This window comes from Oryctolagus cuniculus, chromosome 18 (genome assembly GCF_964237555.1).
Source record: "Oryctolagus cuniculus chromosome 18, mOryCun1.1, whole genome shotgun sequence".
NCBI classification, from domain to species: Eukaryota; Metazoa; Chordata; class Mammalia; order Lagomorpha; family Leporidae; genus Oryctolagus; species Oryctolagus cuniculus.
In genome coordinates, this window is record NC_091449.1 from 60,110,561 (window position 1) to 60,128,005 (window position 17,445).

At 49.6% G+C, this 17,445-nt stretch overlaps 1 protein-coding gene across 1 annotated transcript; it reads left to right on the top strand.

Annotated features, from left to right (window-relative positions):
- Nucleotides 1-3,647: 3,647 nt before the first annotated feature.
- NUDT7 (nudix hydrolase 7) lies at nt 3,648-17,103 on the top strand. The gene is made up of 4 exons (XM_051847030.2): nt 3,648-3,871; nt 7,487-7,640; nt 13,970-14,128; nt 16,455-17,103. The coding sequence occupies exons 1-4, from the start codon at nt 3,777-3,779 to the stop codon at nt 16,815-16,817; spliced, it is 771 nt and encodes a 256-aa protein (XP_051702990.2). The 5' UTR covers nt 3,648-3,776; the 3' UTR covers nt 16,818-17,103.
- Nucleotides 17,104-17,445: the final 342 nt, after the last annotated feature.

Here is a 17,445-nt window from a genome sequence, read left to right on the forward strand (position 1 = left end):
CCTTTGACGGGGGACAACTGTGCCTATTGGACTTTCTATAACTTACAAGATGGTGGGGCGGGGGGGAGGGTAGGGAGATGATGGAGGTGAGCAGTCAGAATACGAGGAGGAATACGGGCTCTGTGAAATGTTCAAATCACGGTATAGCTGGCCGTCCGTGTGCAAGCATTCCACATGCACGGATCCCTCCAACCAGAGGTCGGAAATACTGGGCAGAAATACTGCAACAGAACTGCACGTGTACAGACCTTTTTGGTCATTATTCCCCAGACAATACAGTGTACGTACTACGTATTTAAGTACTTGCAATCTGGAGATGGATTAAAGCATGTGGTAGGATGTGCGTAGGTTACATGCAAAGATTATATCATTGTATATGAGGGATTCCCGTACTGCAGAGTCTGGTATCTTCAAGGGGTCCTGAAACCAAGGGATGTGTTAGACAATCTGAAAGCTTCCTCTGAGGCCTCCCTGCAGGAGCTTAGAGACGTTCCTGCCAACTGAAAAGCGGAGGCCCTTTCTTGGGCATTTTTTTCCCAGGAACTTGCTAAGTGCTCCTTGTTATTTTACCCTTTCTGCAAAAGGACCCAGACACCCAGACTGGCTGTCTACTACCAGGCAAAATTAATTGCCTTCCCACTGCTCCTCATTCTCCAGAGCCCCTACCTGGCATTAAAGCTAATTGTGTGTTGTAGGTCTCCTTCCCCAGATAGCCTCTGCTCCTGGTGGCTGCTCTGGGCATTTTCTTTATACCACTCCGGCCTGGCCCCAAGGTGGGTTGGGATAAAGGTTCCAGGTGTGTGGCTGGCTGATTACACCCAGCCTGGCCCCTGGGCTGTGCTGCGTTGGGAGAGTTGCAATCACAAGCAGGTGTTGGCTGGCCTGACCTTTCCATACGTGTGCTCTTGTTCAGCATAGCTTCCAGAATTACATTACTATCGACAATTGGGTGTGCAGTAGCTACAGAAACAAGTTAGTTCTCCCCAGACACTGCCAATTTGCCTCGAAGCCCTGTTGTTTTGCAGGCGCACGTGTGCGCGCACACACACACGTCACAACACATTTCACACTCCCTGTGCAGTGGCTTGCAGACTTAAAAAGACCATAAAAGCTATCAACTTTCACGGCAATATTTCTGAACTTGGAAGAAGATACTGTGCACATAGGCTCGGTGTGCCCCAAGCTATCTCTCAGGATGCTCCTTTGCAGGCTGAAGCCATCCGAACCCCCCTGCACTCTGACTCAGGAATATGGAGGGGTTAGTTTGTTTCCCAAGACTACCTTCTTTTGGTTCATGGAGCCCACACTTTGGTTGCCTTCAATCTCTTCCCACGGCCCACCAAGATTCCTCTCTGCTGCCACACAGTCCCAAAACCCGAACTCGTTACTCCTCTACTTTTGGGAAGAACACCAACCTCCACCTCGCCGTGGTTTTCAAAGCCTTTTCCTCTGCTCCCGAGGACCTGCTCAGCAAAATACCCTCTTTGTTCCAGGCACCCCGACCAACCTGCCCCTCTGAACACGACTCCCCACCCAAGCCCGGCACCTTCTCTCGTGCCCAGAGTGCTGTTCTCGCCACCCAGTCCTCTTTAATAGCACCGCAAGTACCAGGTGCAGCTCGCCAGATGGGATCAACACGTGGCCTCAACAGCTATCTGCTGTGTGACCACAGCAAGGCAATCAACCACTCTGAGGCTCAGGTTGCTCATCTTCAAACCTGAGGATTCAAAGACTGAAAGAAAACAAGATCCCCAGACAACAATTTTCACTCTTCAAGTCAATCGTCTGACCCACTCTCCTTTCCTTTGTCACCCAGAGCCAAGCGAATGCTACAAATTACCGGAGCTGGGAGTCACGTCCATTACCACCCACTAGACAGGAGCCCTAGTAGACCCCATCAAGGGGCCACGGCTTAGTCATGCCCCTACCCATGCCTAGCCCACGGCACCTATGTGAGGAATATTGGATGAGAGTTAGTTTGTCTCTCTCATTCACAATCAGAGCCACATAATTCATAGGGCAGCTTCTCTATAGAAGTGTTGAAACAAATGGGTCACAGAATGGTCTAGCTCGCATGCTAGCTGTGTGACCTCAATTTTGTGAGATTTTTAATTCCTTATCTGTAAATATACAGGCACTTAAAAAAAAAAAAAAAAAACAGCACAGCAGGTTGAGCCGCTGTGCATTTGGCCCCCAGTTTCAATCCGGCTTCTCAGTGTCTCATCCAGCTCCCTGCTAATGCACCTGGGAGAGCAGCAGAGGGTGGGCTCCTGCACCTGCGTGGGAGACCTGATGAAGCTCCTGGCTCCTGGCTTCGGCCTGGCCTGGCCCTGGCTGTTGTGGCCATTTGTGGAGTGAATCAGTGGATGGAAGTTTCTCTCTCTCTCTCTCTCTCTCTCTCTCTGTAACTCTGCCTTTCAAATAAATAAATCTTTAAAATAAATAAATAAAATAAAATTATCAAAAGATGTAATTAAAAGACATATTTTTGTGCCAACTTTTTAAAAAATCCATGCGTAGCTTTTCATACTTCACTTTTTCCATGAACTTTCTGAAGATGCCCTATACTCATGGATTTTCTTTTTCCTGCACTAAAACCAACTTATCTTTTAATTCCATTTTGCACCGACTGCAAAGTATCCTCACAGAGGCCCATAATGCTTCCACCGAAACCATCCTGTTCATGGAGGTTGCCCCGAGGGACAAGGATGTTCCTGTGTGTGTGTGTGTGCGTGTGTGACTGCCATTGTCACTATCGGGAGGAAGTCACAGATTTGGGCTGCAGCTCTCTGTACAAGGGCTTACCATGCTAACTTTTCCTCCTCCGATAAAATACTTTGAAAAATGAATTCTCCAGGCTGCGCTGTGGTGTAGTGGGTTAAGCCCATGCCTGCAGAGCTGACATCCCATAGGGGCACGGATTCGAGTCCCGGCTGCTCCATCTCTAATCCAACTCCATGCTAAGCAGCGGAAGATGGCCCAACTGCTTGGGCCCCTGCACCCACGAGGGAGACCCAGAAGCAGCCCCTGGCTCCTGGCTTCAGATCGGCCCAGCTCCGGCCCTTGCGGCCATTTGGGAGTGAACCAGCAGATAGAAGACCTCTCTCTCTCACTGTCTCTGTAACTCTGCCTTTCAAACACATAAATAAATCTTTTAAAAAATTCTCTTTTCTCTGCATTGGTGTTAGGATGGAAATGAGCCAAGCGACACGATGACATATTGCACATTATTACACTCACTTCCCTCTTTTGGTTTTGCAAGACTTTTCAGAGAAAACATCTCCGTGGGCGGTTAACACTGCTCCGGGCCCCAGACGCTGCGTCCCCCGGGCCTGCCCAACCTCAGCTCGCCCTGTTCCCTGGCTCTCTGACTTCTCCTGCCCGGAGTGGGGTCTTCCTGGCTCTCCCGGCCTCACGCCCCGCTCGGCCCCTGCGGCAGCGGCTCACAGACCCTGGGCATCTTCACAGCCCACACGGCCCGGCTTCCAGCGGTAGGGCCCGGAGTGAGGCTGAGGCCATGCCCGCAGCGCCACACCCAGAGAACCGCGGCGCTCTGGTCAGCGCCACCTGCGTCTCACAAGCCGGGCTTCCCCGGGCCAGCCCCGCCCTGCCCCGCCCCCTGGTTCAGGCCCCGCCTCCGTCCCGCCCCCTGCGCAATGTCTAGCCGCGCCCCATCCCATCCCTCGCCTCAGCTCTAAGGCCCCGCCCACCGCTCAACCCCGCCCCTTTCCCTACCTCTCAGCAGCCCCGCCCCCAGGTCCAGTGCTGCTCTGCGCATGCCCGTCCGGGGAGCGCCCTCGAGGAGTCTCCGACCGGAAACAAACATTCCCCGGACTATGTCGCGACTCTGTGTTCCTCAGGAACTTGACAGGTAAAGCCTTCCCGGCCTTGACCTTGGCGGGGGCCGTCGAGGTCTTTGTCTGTGACCGATATTGCGGCCCCCGCCAGTCCACCCGCCGGCAGGACTCGGGCCCTGGCTCCAGCTGCCCGCAGTGTACCCCGCCAGCCACAGAGCCGGCTTCAGCTGACAGGGTTCACACACGCGCGGGTTTGGCCCCTTCCTGGCTGTTTCGCTCTTGACGCAAACCGCGTCTCCACTGCGGGCCCTGAGACCCCCTGAAGGCGGTCCAGCCCCCGCACCCGGCAGCCCTGAGATCAGCCCCCCCGGGGGGGGCGGCTTCCGGTCGTGATCTGGGGGGTCTCGGTGACGTCACTCTGGCGTAGTTGGTGTTCTTGGTGATCTTGCCACGGGCCAGCCCCGGACTGAAGGAACAGGTTTTTACAGCCTTGCCCTGCGGCTCTGGGCTTCTCCCTAGAGGCCGGCGTGGTAGCTCAGCCTGAACCCGAACCCCCATAATGTGAAAGCAGGACCCAGCCTCTTATCTCTCTTCACCTGCCCTTGATGGGAAGGAATTCACTGACCAGAGGGCGTGACCCAGCTGGGTTCCAAGGTTCTGACCACTGGATGAAGGAGCCTTGCTTCTGATAAGATGGCCAGCATCGGCCTGCACTGATTGTTGTGGAGTATTCCAGGTCTGGGCAGAAGGTCACTGCCACCTTCACGTAACCCCCAGGCCAACTGGAGACCCCCGGCCACCATAAATTCCCTGAAGGGCACGGCATCACTGACCAACCAGGATCCTAGACACAAGCTAACCGTGCACCTTAGCTCCTCCAGGAGCCTGGGGGCTAAGCAGTAGCGGGCCTGCGCTGTGCAACCAGTCCCTGCCTTCTTCCACCTCGCTCACGCTCCCGTCAGTGACTGGCTTCTGCTCGTCGCGAGTGGGCCCAGTTTGGGGGTCCTACAGAAAGGCCTCCACCCAGGTTGGGGTGTTGTGCAGTAACAAGTACACACGCGGGACTCCCATTGCCTTCCTGGGCGTGGGCTGTGCCCATCGGTGCCATCTGAAGCCCCTGGAGCCAGAACTTGGTGACTTTTCAGGCCGCTTGGTCATCCGTGAACTCCACTGCTGTTACTCAGCTGCGTTTCAGGAGCACCGTGCCGCCTGGAAGAGCAGACAGCAAACCTGGGCACAGACACTGCTTATCTAGTGCTGGGGCTTTAATGAGGGTAGTTACCGTGCGCGGGGTATGAACAGCACCTTCTCTCCACAGATGGCCTCCCGCACATCCAGGGGAGGCCCGCGCAGGGGCTCGCAGAGGCCACTTGGCTACACTGCTGAGCGCACCGTGGCTCACCTGAATGTCTGCCATTGCTCCCTGTGCAACCCTGCCTTTCCTTAGAAGCATTCGAACCAAACTGGCCATTTCCTAGGGCTGCTGTAACAGGGTCCCGCAGCTGGGCGGCTTAGAGCAGGACACTCCTGTGCTTCATTCCGCAGGACCGATTCAGAAATGGAGGTGTCTGTAGGGCGGCACCTCCTCAGGCCACTCTAGGGCCCCTTGCCTCTTCCACCTTCTGATGGCTCTGGCTTCCCTTGGCTTGCGGCAGCATCACTTCAGTCTCTGCCTCTGTCTTCCAGGGCCTTCTTTCTTCTGTGTCTTTTTTTTTTTTTTTTTTTTTTTTTTTTTTAAGATTTATTTATTTGTAAAGCAGAGTGACAGACAGGGAGAGTCAGTGCTCTTCCATTTAATGATTCTCTTCTTAAATGGTTGCAGTGGCCAGGGCTGGGCCAGGCAGAAGTGGAGCAGCTGGCCCTTGAACTAGCACTCTGATGTGGGTGCCATGTCACAAGCAGTGGCTTCACCTGCTGAGCCACAACCCTGGCCCCTCTCTGTGTCTTCTTAGAAGGACACCATTCGTTAGATTTAGGACACACCTAAAATCCAGGGCATTTCATCTCAAGATATTTAACTAGTTTCATTTGCAATGATCCCATTTCTGAATAAAATCCACATTCAGAGGTTCTAGGTAGATGCAAGGTTGAGGGGATGAGGTGGGCACCATGCAACCCAGCAACAAAACGTGCACCTGTTACAAGTGTACGGATACAAAGCAACACGAAAAGGCATGATTTGTAGTTATGAATCAAGATACTTGCATATCCAGGCAACAACACTGGATCCTCACAACACTGCTTCACTCAGCAACACCATAGCTTAGGAGTTTGATTCAAATACAAATTCTCAAGCTCTACCTCAAAGTGAGAGTCACAAGGCATGAGCCCAGCAGTGTGTGTTGTAAGCAGTCCCCTGAGTGATTCTGTTGCCACTAAAATTTGAAAACCATGGTTCTAGGGCAGTAAAGACATGAAGGTTTTATTTTTAAATTTATTTGAAAGTAAGAGAGATTATTTTCCATTCATTGGTTCACTCCTCAAATGGCTGCAATGGCCAGGTCTGGGCCAGGCCAAAGCCAGGAGCCAGTAGCTTCTTCTGGGTCCCCCATGTGGATGCAGGAGCCCAAGTACTTGAGCCATCTGCCACTGCTTTCCCGGGTGTCTCTCCCCCTCTTCGTGGAGGAACGACACTAAACCCTGCCTAGGCTTCCTATCCGAGTCACGGCACCATTATGTTGCTCCCCGTCTTCATGGAGGAACGACACAGGACCCTGCGTTGTTCTTTCGTCTGCTCGGCCCTCCCCAGGTTTGCTGCTGGTTCTTCCCGGGTTGGCTACCGTCCCTCCACCTCCGTGGAGGGGTGGGCCCCCTGCCACTTTTCCCACTTCCGCAGGGGAGCGGGGCACACCGCCGGCCGGCTCTCTCGGGGGCTGCACAGGTGTTCCTTCAGATAGATGTTCCCCTTAGATGTTCCCTGTGCATGTTGTCTCTCTCCTCCTTTATAGTCCTCTTCCACCAATCCCAACTCTGCTACCCACACGCCGAGTACGCTGCTCTCCTGCAATCAGGAGCAGGTCCTGCTGTTTCTTGGTTGAACTGGAGGCAGCTGTGTAGAAGCTGTTTCCTCCTCTCCCAGCGCTATACTGTGGGAGAGCAGATGCATAGAATAAGTCTTAATTCCAGTAACTTAGTCTAGTCCGAGTTGCTCCCAGTTGCTCCCCACACCCGGGCACAATAGCAGGGAGCTGGATCAGAAGTGGAGCAGCTGGGTCTCCAACCAACATCCATATGGGATGCTGGCATCGCAGGTGACGGCTTAATCAGCTACACCACAGTGCCGGCTCCAATGAGGGTTTGATAACATGAGGTAAGGGCCATGAGTGAAAGTGGTCTAACCTCAATATGACTTCAGCAAACCCATCTTGTCTGAATATAACTAATGGATTGAAAAGTTCAACTATTGCATTATTGAAAAAAGCATTTTATCATACTTTGAATTTAAATTTGAGAATTCTAAGTGAACTCAGGGACTAAATTGTGTGCTCAGTAATTTTTTGCCTCATTTAATCTTGCCAATAGCCATGCCAGTTAGGTACTGCCATTTCTTCCATGTTATTGAAAACTACACTGAGATTCAGAGATGGTAAACCCTGAGATATTCAACAGAGCAGAAGTAAGGGTGGGACAGGGTTTTATTTTTTACCATCATTCTGGTTACTAAAATATTTGGTTTGTTTCCATTTTAGAAACAGTTTGATAGAGGCTGCTAAGGCTCGCTTGAAAAAGTATGATGTTGGGGCCAGATATGCATGCTTATCAGCTGACAAGAGTGCTGTCCTTTTACCACTGTTGTATAAAGAAGGAAAACTCCACCTGTTGTTCACCCTCCGGTCAGAGAAGGTAAGTGGACAGAAAGACTCCTGCCATGATCTCAGGATTTTTGGAACTCCTGAAATATTGTCACTTGGACACCTTTTGAGGACACATTTTAGACTTTCCAAACAGCAATGTTGAAGGAGTACAAGAAGCCATAGGATGATGTGGCATTCTTCAGAGATAGATTTTTGGAAAGAAAACTAAGGAATTTAGCTAGCAATTTAAAATATTTTGAGACCAGGGCTACTTAACCTTGATGCTGATGGCATTTGGGGATGTCTAATTCTTCGATATGGAGAGCTGTCCTGTGCGCAGTGGGATGTGTAGCAACATCCTGGCTCTACCTGCCCGATGTCCATAGCACACGCGTGCCTTTGTGACAACACACGTGTCTCCGGATCTTGTGTGCTATCCCTTCTGGGATTGGGCTTGGGGAAGAAGGATGAAATTGCCTCCTGAGATCCAGTGTCGGAGACTAATCCCACTGGAGGTCTAAAGTGAAGATACTGGAGCACAGACTTGAACAGCGTAGGCCCGTGTTGAATGCAGGCTGTCTCCTTGCCAGCTGTGTGATGTTGTGTTAGCTACGTACCCTCTCTGTGAGTGAGCACCTGCATCATGGAACCCCGCTGCAGATTTTACAGGGTAACAAATGTAAAGGCTCCTTGGGTTGAGCTTTTGTTTCAGGGTTTAAGTTGCTCCCTGGGATGTCCACATCCCACACTGGGGTGCCTGGGTCCTGGCTTCACTCCCGATGCCAGCTTCTGCTAATGGTTACCCTGCAAACAGTGGTGATGGCTTAAGTAGTGAGCTTCCTGCCACCCACATGGGAATTCTGGATTGAACTCTTGGATCCTGGCTTCATCCTGGCCAGTGCAGGGGTTGGGGGACTGAATCACTAGTTAAGAATGCTCTCTTGCACACTCTCTGATAAGTAACAATAAATAAATCACAATTAAACTGTGTAGTACTAGAACAACTCTGGCTCTTGGCAAGGAATCACTAAGTATCAGCTGTCGTCATTAGTGCCGACTGATAGCCTGAGGTTTGAAGATGAATGATTTCCCTTGAGAGAGATACTGGGCTGGTATGGGGCTTCTGACTCACCCCTGAGTGCAGTCACCCTTCTTGCTGTGTGTGTGGCAGGGGGAAGGGACACTTTTGAAGTACAAAGTGGAGATCAATGTTGTGGAGTAGCAGGTTTAGCCTGAGTCACGGGCATCCCATATGGGCACCAGTTTGAGTCCCAGCTGCTCCACTTCTGATCTAGCTCCCTGTTCATGGCCCGGAAAAGGCAGCAGAATATGGCTGAAGTACTTGGGTCCCTGCACTCACCTGGGAGACCTGGAAGAAGCTCGGCCCAACCCAACCCTGGTCATTGCGGCCATTTGGGGAATGAACCAACAGATGGAAGAACTCTCTCTCTCTCTCTCTCTCTAACTCTAGCTTTCAAATAAATAAATAATTTTTAAAGAAAAGTACAAAATGAAAATGGGCCATATTAATGTGACTTTTCAAGCAAAATAATGAAAAACATCTTAACAAAACTGAGGTGTCAGTTGGAGTTTGGGGGACTTGGGGTAGATACATAGATTCTTCTTAGTCTAGACTGGGCAACAGTGACATAAATACAGGCAGTGATAAAAGTCTAGGCTCCAGGGAGAGGCAGTTAACTGGGAACCAAGACACTGATATCTGTCCCCGACTCTGCCAGTAAGCACAGTCGTGGACAAATGTGTTTTCTAATTACCACACAAACAATAATGAAGATAATCCAGATAAAGCCAAACCATTCAACAGGTGGGTCTGTGGTCTCCCAGGGAAACTTTGTTGAGTGAGACTCAACAGACCATGAACTCTGGGGCCTTGTCACTGAGGCCGACCCATGGGGCTGGGGTTCTGTGGGCTGCTGCATGTGGGTAGAATGATCTTCACAGGCAGGCTGCCAGCTGTGGCTGGAAAACTTGTTTCCAGACCAGCTGGTCTCTCCCCCACTAGAAACTTCTTGTGCTTCCTGTGACCCTGCGGTTTAAAATCACACCTTCAAGTTGGTTGCAGTCTTCCCCCCAGAGCTCGCAGAGGAGGGGGCTGAGGCCCTAAGGGGAATCGGGCTGTCTCCAGGAGAACCCTCCCACTATCTCCATGAGCCCCAAGCCAATCAACATAAGGTGAAACCCCCATGCAATGGGCACCCCCGGTAGAAGGACCCAGTGGACAGAATGCCTTCAACACCCTGGGCACTTGCTGAAAGCAAGGGTCCCTTTTGGCCACTCCGCCTGCTCTCCTCTTGCTCCAGATGTGTTTCTGTCACTTGCCAAATAAAAGTTTCTGCTTTGTTGCATATTGTTGCTCTGCTTCTTATTTCTACACCAAGCAGCTAAGGAAGAGAACGCTGGAAACTCACTCTGGCAACCCCTCTCCTCTGACAAGTAACCGTCACATTTGTAGTAAAAGTGTGTTAGCCTACTTAAATCTGACTGTAAGCCTTGGCTGTGGGGCTCAGAAATCCCCGCTGGGGCATTCCAGAAGCTCCGCCCTGCCTGGAGTCACCCCAAGCTCACAGGCACCTTCAGGCTCCCTAGCTTAAGTCAGGATCTCCCTCCAGCTCCGCAGCCGGTAGCTAAGTCTGTCGTGGCCCAGGCCTGTGTTTTCATTCCTACACTGAGACTGAAAGTTGCCTGACGTGCAGTGTTGTGAGAATTAGAGGGCTGTGAAGTGTCGGCACAACTGCTGGCTTGCCCAGCACCCAGGGGCGTTGACTGCCACCTACGGTTTCGTTTCCTCCTTGTCGGTGGCCACCTTAGATACGGGACCCCCTTTGTAGCTATGGAATGCTGGTGCCCAGCGAAGTCAGCAAAGCCCTCTGCCCCACCCACTCCAGGGCCCAGCCCTGCAGACCCTCACGGCCGCTTCACACTTGCAGGCGTCAGCTGCTGTGCTTCTTCTTAGCCCATCCTTTGCCCCTCCATCCTCTTCTTCTTCCTCCTTCCCATTGTCCCCTGCTCTTGGAGCTCGAAGGCCAGAGAAAATTCAAGAACAAAACCTAGACTGAAGCTGCAGAAAATTAGTCTGCACAACTCTGTTTGGCTTCCAAGAAGAATTTCATAAGGTTAGGTTTCTCCAAGCCAGATGACTCCGTGTGGGTGCCTGTCACTGCCTGCCTTGCACAGGAACAGGGCAACAGGCAATGCCTTCTCAGAGGCCATGGCCGTTAGGTCCATTTCTTAGGCGTCACGTGGCTGGAGGGCTTCCAGACAGCAGCCCCATGTCCCCCCCCTCCTCCCAAACTATACTTGATGGGGAGGAGGATCCATCTCCTGATCCAGTGCCTGCAGTGCTCCAAATGGATCAGCAGAGAGGAACTTGAAAACAACTGTGTTTTTAAAAGCAGGCTTTTACACCATAGAACTCCAAGATGTTTGTAACAGCATCGTCCCTGTCTTTTCCAGCTGCTCCAGCCAAACACCTTAGGCTGGTGGCTGCTAAACAACAGGAGTTTGTTTCTCCCAGTTCTGAGGCTTCAAGTCCAGGTTCAAGGCACCAGAGATCCAGTGTCTCCCGAAGGCCTGCTTCGTGTTTCCTAGGTGTCTATCTTCTCTCTGTGTCCTCACAGGGCAAGAGGGGACACAGGGCCTCTTTCCTAACAGCACTGGTCTCACTGATAAGGGATCTGCGCCCATGGTATCATCGCCTTGGGAGTACGGGTGCCAACATATGAATTTGGGGGGAGACACAAACATTCAGACCATAGCAGGCATTTAGTTTGTCCTTAAACCTGTCAGTCAGCCCAAGGGCGAAAAACGCCACCATGACCTCTTGATTTAGCATCTGAACATCAAGAATTGACCTTTCGAGTTCTCATTATGAAATCCGGAAGTCGGGCCAGGCCCTGCATGTGCTCCAGCCGTAGCTGATGTAAACACCTCTGTTGCCCTGGGAGGGGCACATCTGCACACTGCACACAGGTGAGAAGAGCATCTGGTGTCCCGCACAGTACAGTAGAGAGGAGAGAGTGGACACTTACTGGGAGAGGGAGAAAAGGAATTGTTGGGGTCAGTTTGCTGAGGAGTTTGCTCCTGCAAAAGAGAAATGTGGAGATGTTTTGTCTCCCTCCCTTGCTCAAGATAAGAGAGAAGTTATTTTATTTATTATTTGTTTAAAGTTTTTATGTATTTTTATTTTAGAGAGGTAGAGAGACACAGAAAGTGAGTGAACTTGCATCCACTGATTCACTACCAAAATGACCACAACAGCCAGGGCTGGGCCAAGTTAAAGCTAGGAGCCTGGAACTGAATGTGGGCCTCTCACATGGGTGACAGGGACACAAGAACTTGAGCTATCATCTGCTGCTTCCCAGGGTGCGTATTAGCAGGAAGCTGGATCAGAAGCAAGGCTGAGGCGGGAGGTACAAGGTTAAAGCCCTGGCCTGAAGCACCGGCATCCCATATGGATGCTGGTTCTAGTCCTGGCTGCTCCTCTTCTTATCCAGCTTTCTGCTATGGCCTGGGAAAGCAGTAGAAGATGGCCCAAGTCCTTGGGCCCCTCTGTCAGTGTGGGAGACCCAGAACAATCTACCAGCTCCTGACTTTAGATTGGCTCAGCTCCAGCTGTTGGGGGCCAGTTGGGGAGTGAATGAGCAGATGGAAGACCTCTCTCTCTCTCTGTCTCTACCTCTTTCTGTAACTCTTTCGAATAAATAAAAAAATATAAATCTTAAAAAAAAAAAAAAAAAGCAGAGCTGGGACTTGAACCCTGGCATCCTGATGTAGGATGCAGGCATCCCACGCAGAGACTTACAGGTTGCACCAAACGCCCTCCCTGATAAGTCATCTTAGAGACAGAGACAGGAATGGGGGAAATCTTTAAGATGCCACAAATGGAAACAGAGTTGGTTCTTAAGTCAGAAATTGTGGAACCAAGGATTAGGTGAAAGGGGGCAGCGGCAGGGATAGGAGAAACTCCCGTTCCTTCAGGTAAGTGTGTAAAGGTATGTGGACATTGGGCTGAGGAGCACTGATGGCTCCAATGACCACAGACGGTGTCTGTGCTTCGGTAAACACTAAATACATGGTGTGCTGATTAAGAACGCAGGCTCCAGAGTTAAGCCCTCGTTTATTTCCCAGCTCCTTGTATGAACTCGGTCAGGTTATTTTCTCCTTTTCTAAAAGTGGAAATAAGAGAAGTCGGAGAGTAGCGCATGTGTCCACGCATGAATGGACGGATAGACACGTGGTCATGTATACTCATCTCCATCATGGGATGCTCATCAGCCCTGGGAAGAATGCAGTGCTGATATGTGATACAACATGGGTCAGCCTCAGAAATGAGCCAGGTCAAAGAAGTCAGGCTCAAAAGGTCACATCTATATGAAATTTTGCAGACTGTCAATCCACAGAGATAGAAAGGGGCAGTGCAGAGAGAATGGGTATCAGCTGGTGAATACGAGGGGTTTCCTTCTGGGGTGATGAAAATACTCCCGAAATGGATGGTAGTGGTGGTTGTATGACACTGTCAATGTATTCAATGTCAGTGCATTGTTAACATTGTTAATATTATATGAATTTAACTTCATTTAAAAAAGAGCAGCTTATAGAACTGTTCTGAGGATTTAATGAAAAAAAATGCTCATGAACAGCAAGCCCAGAAAACAGTAGGCACTTGGTGAGGACCCAAGAAAATGATCTGTTAGGAGATTTGTCCTTTATGTTAGTCTTTGTTTCTGCTCTTGCCCCAACCAGGGTCAATGTGTCTGCATGGATGTGATACCTTTTAGGCTCAAGTAGAGAAAAATTAGCAGTGAAGGAAATTCTCAAAGTGTATTGTTTTACAAAGAAAACTTTTTAAAAAATATTTATTTATTTTACTTGAAAGAGTTATACAGAGAGAGGAGAGGCAGAGAGAGAGAGAGAGAGCGAGCGAGCGAGCGAGCTTCCATCTGATGGCTCACTCCCCAATTGACTGCAAAGGCCAGAGCTGTGCCAATCCGAAGCCAGGAGCCAGGAGCTTCTTCCAGGTCTTCCATGTGGGTGCAGGGGCCCAAGGACTTGGGCCATCTTCTACTGCTATCCCAGGCCACAGCAGAAGGATGGACAGGAAATGGAGCAGCCAGGACTAGTTCCGGCGCCCATATAGGATGTCGGCACTTCAGGCCAGGGCATTAACCCACTGCGCCACAGTGCCGGCCCCAACAAAGAAAATTTTCAGAAGGGAAAGAAAATCTTAACTTTGTTCACTACTTCATACCATCAGGAGAGGAATGGCTCTGGCACTAGACAGAGGTTCAGAAAGCATTTGTGGAGGGAATGAAGGGTTCTCAAGTCACAGTCACCCCTGCTGCTCTGTTCAATGTCCAGCTAAGAAGGTCACCTGGAGAGGTTTGCTTTCCTGGAGGAAGGTGGGAACCTACAGACGCGGATGACATAGCCACAGCTCTGCGGGAAGCCCAGGAGGAAGTGGGGCTGCATCCTCAGCAGGTGAAGGTCATCTGCTGCCTGCTGCCACAGCCGTTTCAGGTAAGGACTGTCGCCGCCTCTCCTGAGCTCCCAGTGGGGCCACAGTCCTCAAGATCCCATGTGTGTCCAAACTGAACCCCAAAGAGTACTTTCCCCTTGTTAGCTAAGTGGCTGTGGGCAAGCCCCCTTACCCTCTACCTGGCAATCAAAAAGCTGAATTCCATCCCTGAGTTGCATGGTGGGTGTTACGGAGCCCGAAGATGCTTCTGGATTATCCCATTAATGTTCATTCGCATCAGCTTTTCTCCAGTATACACTTACTTTGAGAAGTCAGGCCAACAAGGAGGGTAACACTCACTCCAGGGTGCGTAGACCAGATTTTATCCCCTCGGAGGCTACCAGTGCTTTACCTTTGCCCTGAAGATCCTCATTTTTGTCCACACCATGGAATACAGTGTGTCCATAGGGCATCAGTTGCCTGAGGTCACTAGGTAAGCTATTTAACAACTATGTCTGTGTAACTGCATTGCTGTGAGTCAGGGTCTGCCCGACGGTGTCCACCAAAACAGCATATCCCAAATCCCCAAACACTGCCAACCTGTTCCATGCAGACCTTGTTTCCTAAGAAATCACCACCACAATCTCCTATTGCACTGACTTGAGAAGAGAAAGATTTGAATTTGGATCACAGCATTACTTTAGCAGTATGAACATTTCATGTCAACCTTTCATTGTAATTTTACAGATTGCCCAGACAAACTGCAAGGACAGTAGAGGGTTCTTGTGAGCCCCATACCCAATTTCTGCAGCGGTTGAACCTTACATCCCCGTGGCGTATTTGTAACAACTGGGGAAGCACACGGCACTTGCCTTGTTCTACGTTAGTGCAAAAGCTCCTCCTAGCCTGAGTCTCAGCGGGTTGCCTCCTTGGGCTTCTCGTCTCTGACAGCTCTTAGACGTTCCTTATTCTCTGACCTTGGTAGTTCTGAGGCGGACTGGTCAGGTATTTGGTAGAAAGTCCCTCCATCTGGGTTCATCTAATATTTTTCTCATGGTTAAACTCGGGTCATGATTTGAGGGCAGAACACTGCAGAGGTGGAGTGCCCGCATCACCTAATATCAGAGGTGGGTATAAACTTTTTAATGTCGCCTAACAATTAGGAAACCAGTGGCTTGGATCATCCAATATGTTCCATTTGGTTTCGTCTTGATGCTACAGCGTCGTGAAGATCAACGGTGCTGAGACAGCATCTGGGTTAATTGTGTATGTTCCCTTTGTCACCTCCCGTGAAAATGTTGGATTTCACCATTAATTCAGTTAATGGTCTGAGTGGTCTCTGTTCGTAAACATGCATCAGTGCCCCTTCTCTTGAGAATTTTCTGTAGGCCCGGTTAACCTTCCTCACCTCCCAGGCTCACAATGTGCCTACCTCTGGCTTCTCCCTCCTGCTGTCCCCTGGGATGTCCCAGGAACTGCCCATTCTTTGCACTTTCTAATTCAAGGCCGTGCAGCTCTGATCAGCTCCTTCACCTAGGCTAGCCCCAGGCATCGCTCTCAGTATTTCCATTAGAACAAGGAGTCTTGGATTTAGCAGGCCCCATATTCATCTGTAAGTTGTTGTGGCTATAAATAGAAATCCTCCCTGCAACACACGTGCCATATAATGTAAACATTGAGAAGACTTTAAAAAGTTGATGGAAAATATGTATTAGGAAGAAACTATGCAGTGATTTCAAAAAGTTTTTGCATTGAAATAAACTTGTCTTTTAATTCCAGTTCCCCTAAACCTGTATGCACCATGTAAAACAGTTTATATATAATTTAATGTATGTGTGACACATAATTATATATACACATAATCTTCCTAAAAATGGAAATATTCGATATTATTTCACATGCATCCTTGTCTTTCTGAGAGAGAAAGGACTGTATCACATTTTTAAGCTCTGTGTTGTCTGTTTTGTGGCTATAATGGAGTTCATCTCACCTAGATGTCCACCAATTGAAGAGTTATAACTACAGTTTTGGGCAGCAGATAATAATGTTTCAGCCTTACATGTAGTATATATTTTCTTGCTGGCATGAATTTATAATGCACATATACAAGTTCAATTCCTAGGTCAAGAGATTATATTTTATAACACTGCCAAATTGCCATTCCAGACCACTGTACCCATAGCTTATGTTTACGGTAGATAGCATACTCAGAGTAACCTCAGGTAGGGCAGACGGTACTCCCAGTTCACAGGGCATAGTTCACTTCTGGACAAGTTTGTCCCCTTTGACTGCCTCCTTGGGAACTGACTGCTTTGGTTTGCTTCTCAGCTTACACAGGAGGGACAAGATTCAGATTCCACTTGTGTATTTTTTGTTTTCCGCTTGCAGAAAGGTATGCTGATAACGCCAGTCGTGGGCTTTATAGACCACAACTTCCAGGCGCAGCCTAACCCCAGTGAAGTCAAGGACGTGTTCCTAGTGCCTCTGGACTACTTCCTGCATCCTCGCGTCCACTACCAGAACCACATCACGTACGCTGGTCGTTGTTTCACTATTCATTGCTTTGAGTACACAAACCCTGAGAACGGCGTGACTTACATCATCAAGGGAATAACTGCAAAACTCGCCATGTTGGCTGCCTTAATTATTTTGGAAAAGAAACCCACCTTTGAGTTTGGATTTGGCCTCAGTGACCTAATACCAACCTGCAAAAAGTACCTCCTTCATAAACAGACTATCAGCAAGCTATGATTTATGAGACCAGCATCCAGACGCCTGGCCAAGCGGTTTGTTTGTGTGCGCTTACACAACCATAATGTCAGCCGCTGGAATTTTACAGGTGTATTTTTCCTGATATGAAAGTGGAAAAAAACCTTTTTTCCATTTGCCTCTGTTATCTGAGAGAGCAAAAGTCTTTGAAAAGTGGAAAGGTGCGTTTATAGTGCTGCAAATTTTAACTCCCAGTGTGTTAACGATATTTGTCTAATACATTTAAGAAAGAGTATCTGGCATATAATAAACATTTGTTCATTATAAACCTGTGATGTTTATCTCGTTTGTGAGAACTGTCATTTTTTGGAAACTTTTGTTAGATGAGACAGAAACTTCTGGCCACCCATCAAAACCTATTGTCCTTTCTTCCATGCCAGTAGAGTTTAAGACGAGTGCATAGACACCAGTGTTGTGGCATAGCAGGTAAACCCTGCGATGCCAGCATCCATATGGACACTGGTTTGAGTCCCAGCTGCTCTACTTCCTATACAGCTCTCTGCTGATGTACTTGGGAAAGCAGCAGAAGATGGCCCAAGTGCTTGAGCCCTACACCCACATGGGAGACCTGGAAGAAGCTCCTGGCTTTGCCCTGACCCAGCCCTGGTCA

Coding starts and splice junctions, on each gene's coding strand:
- NUDT7 (XM_051847030.2), top strand. CDS start 3,777: ATGCCCGTCCGGGGAGCGCCCTCGAGGAGTCTCCGACCGGAAACAAAC. Junction 3,872..7,486: donor GTTCCTCAGGAACTTGACAG/GTAAAGCCTTCC, acceptor TTTCCATTTTAG/AAACAGTTTGATAGAGGCTG. Junction 14,129..16,454: donor TGCTGCCACAGCCGTTTCAG/GTAAGGACTGTC, acceptor TTCCGCTTGCAG/AAAGGTATGCTGATAACGCC.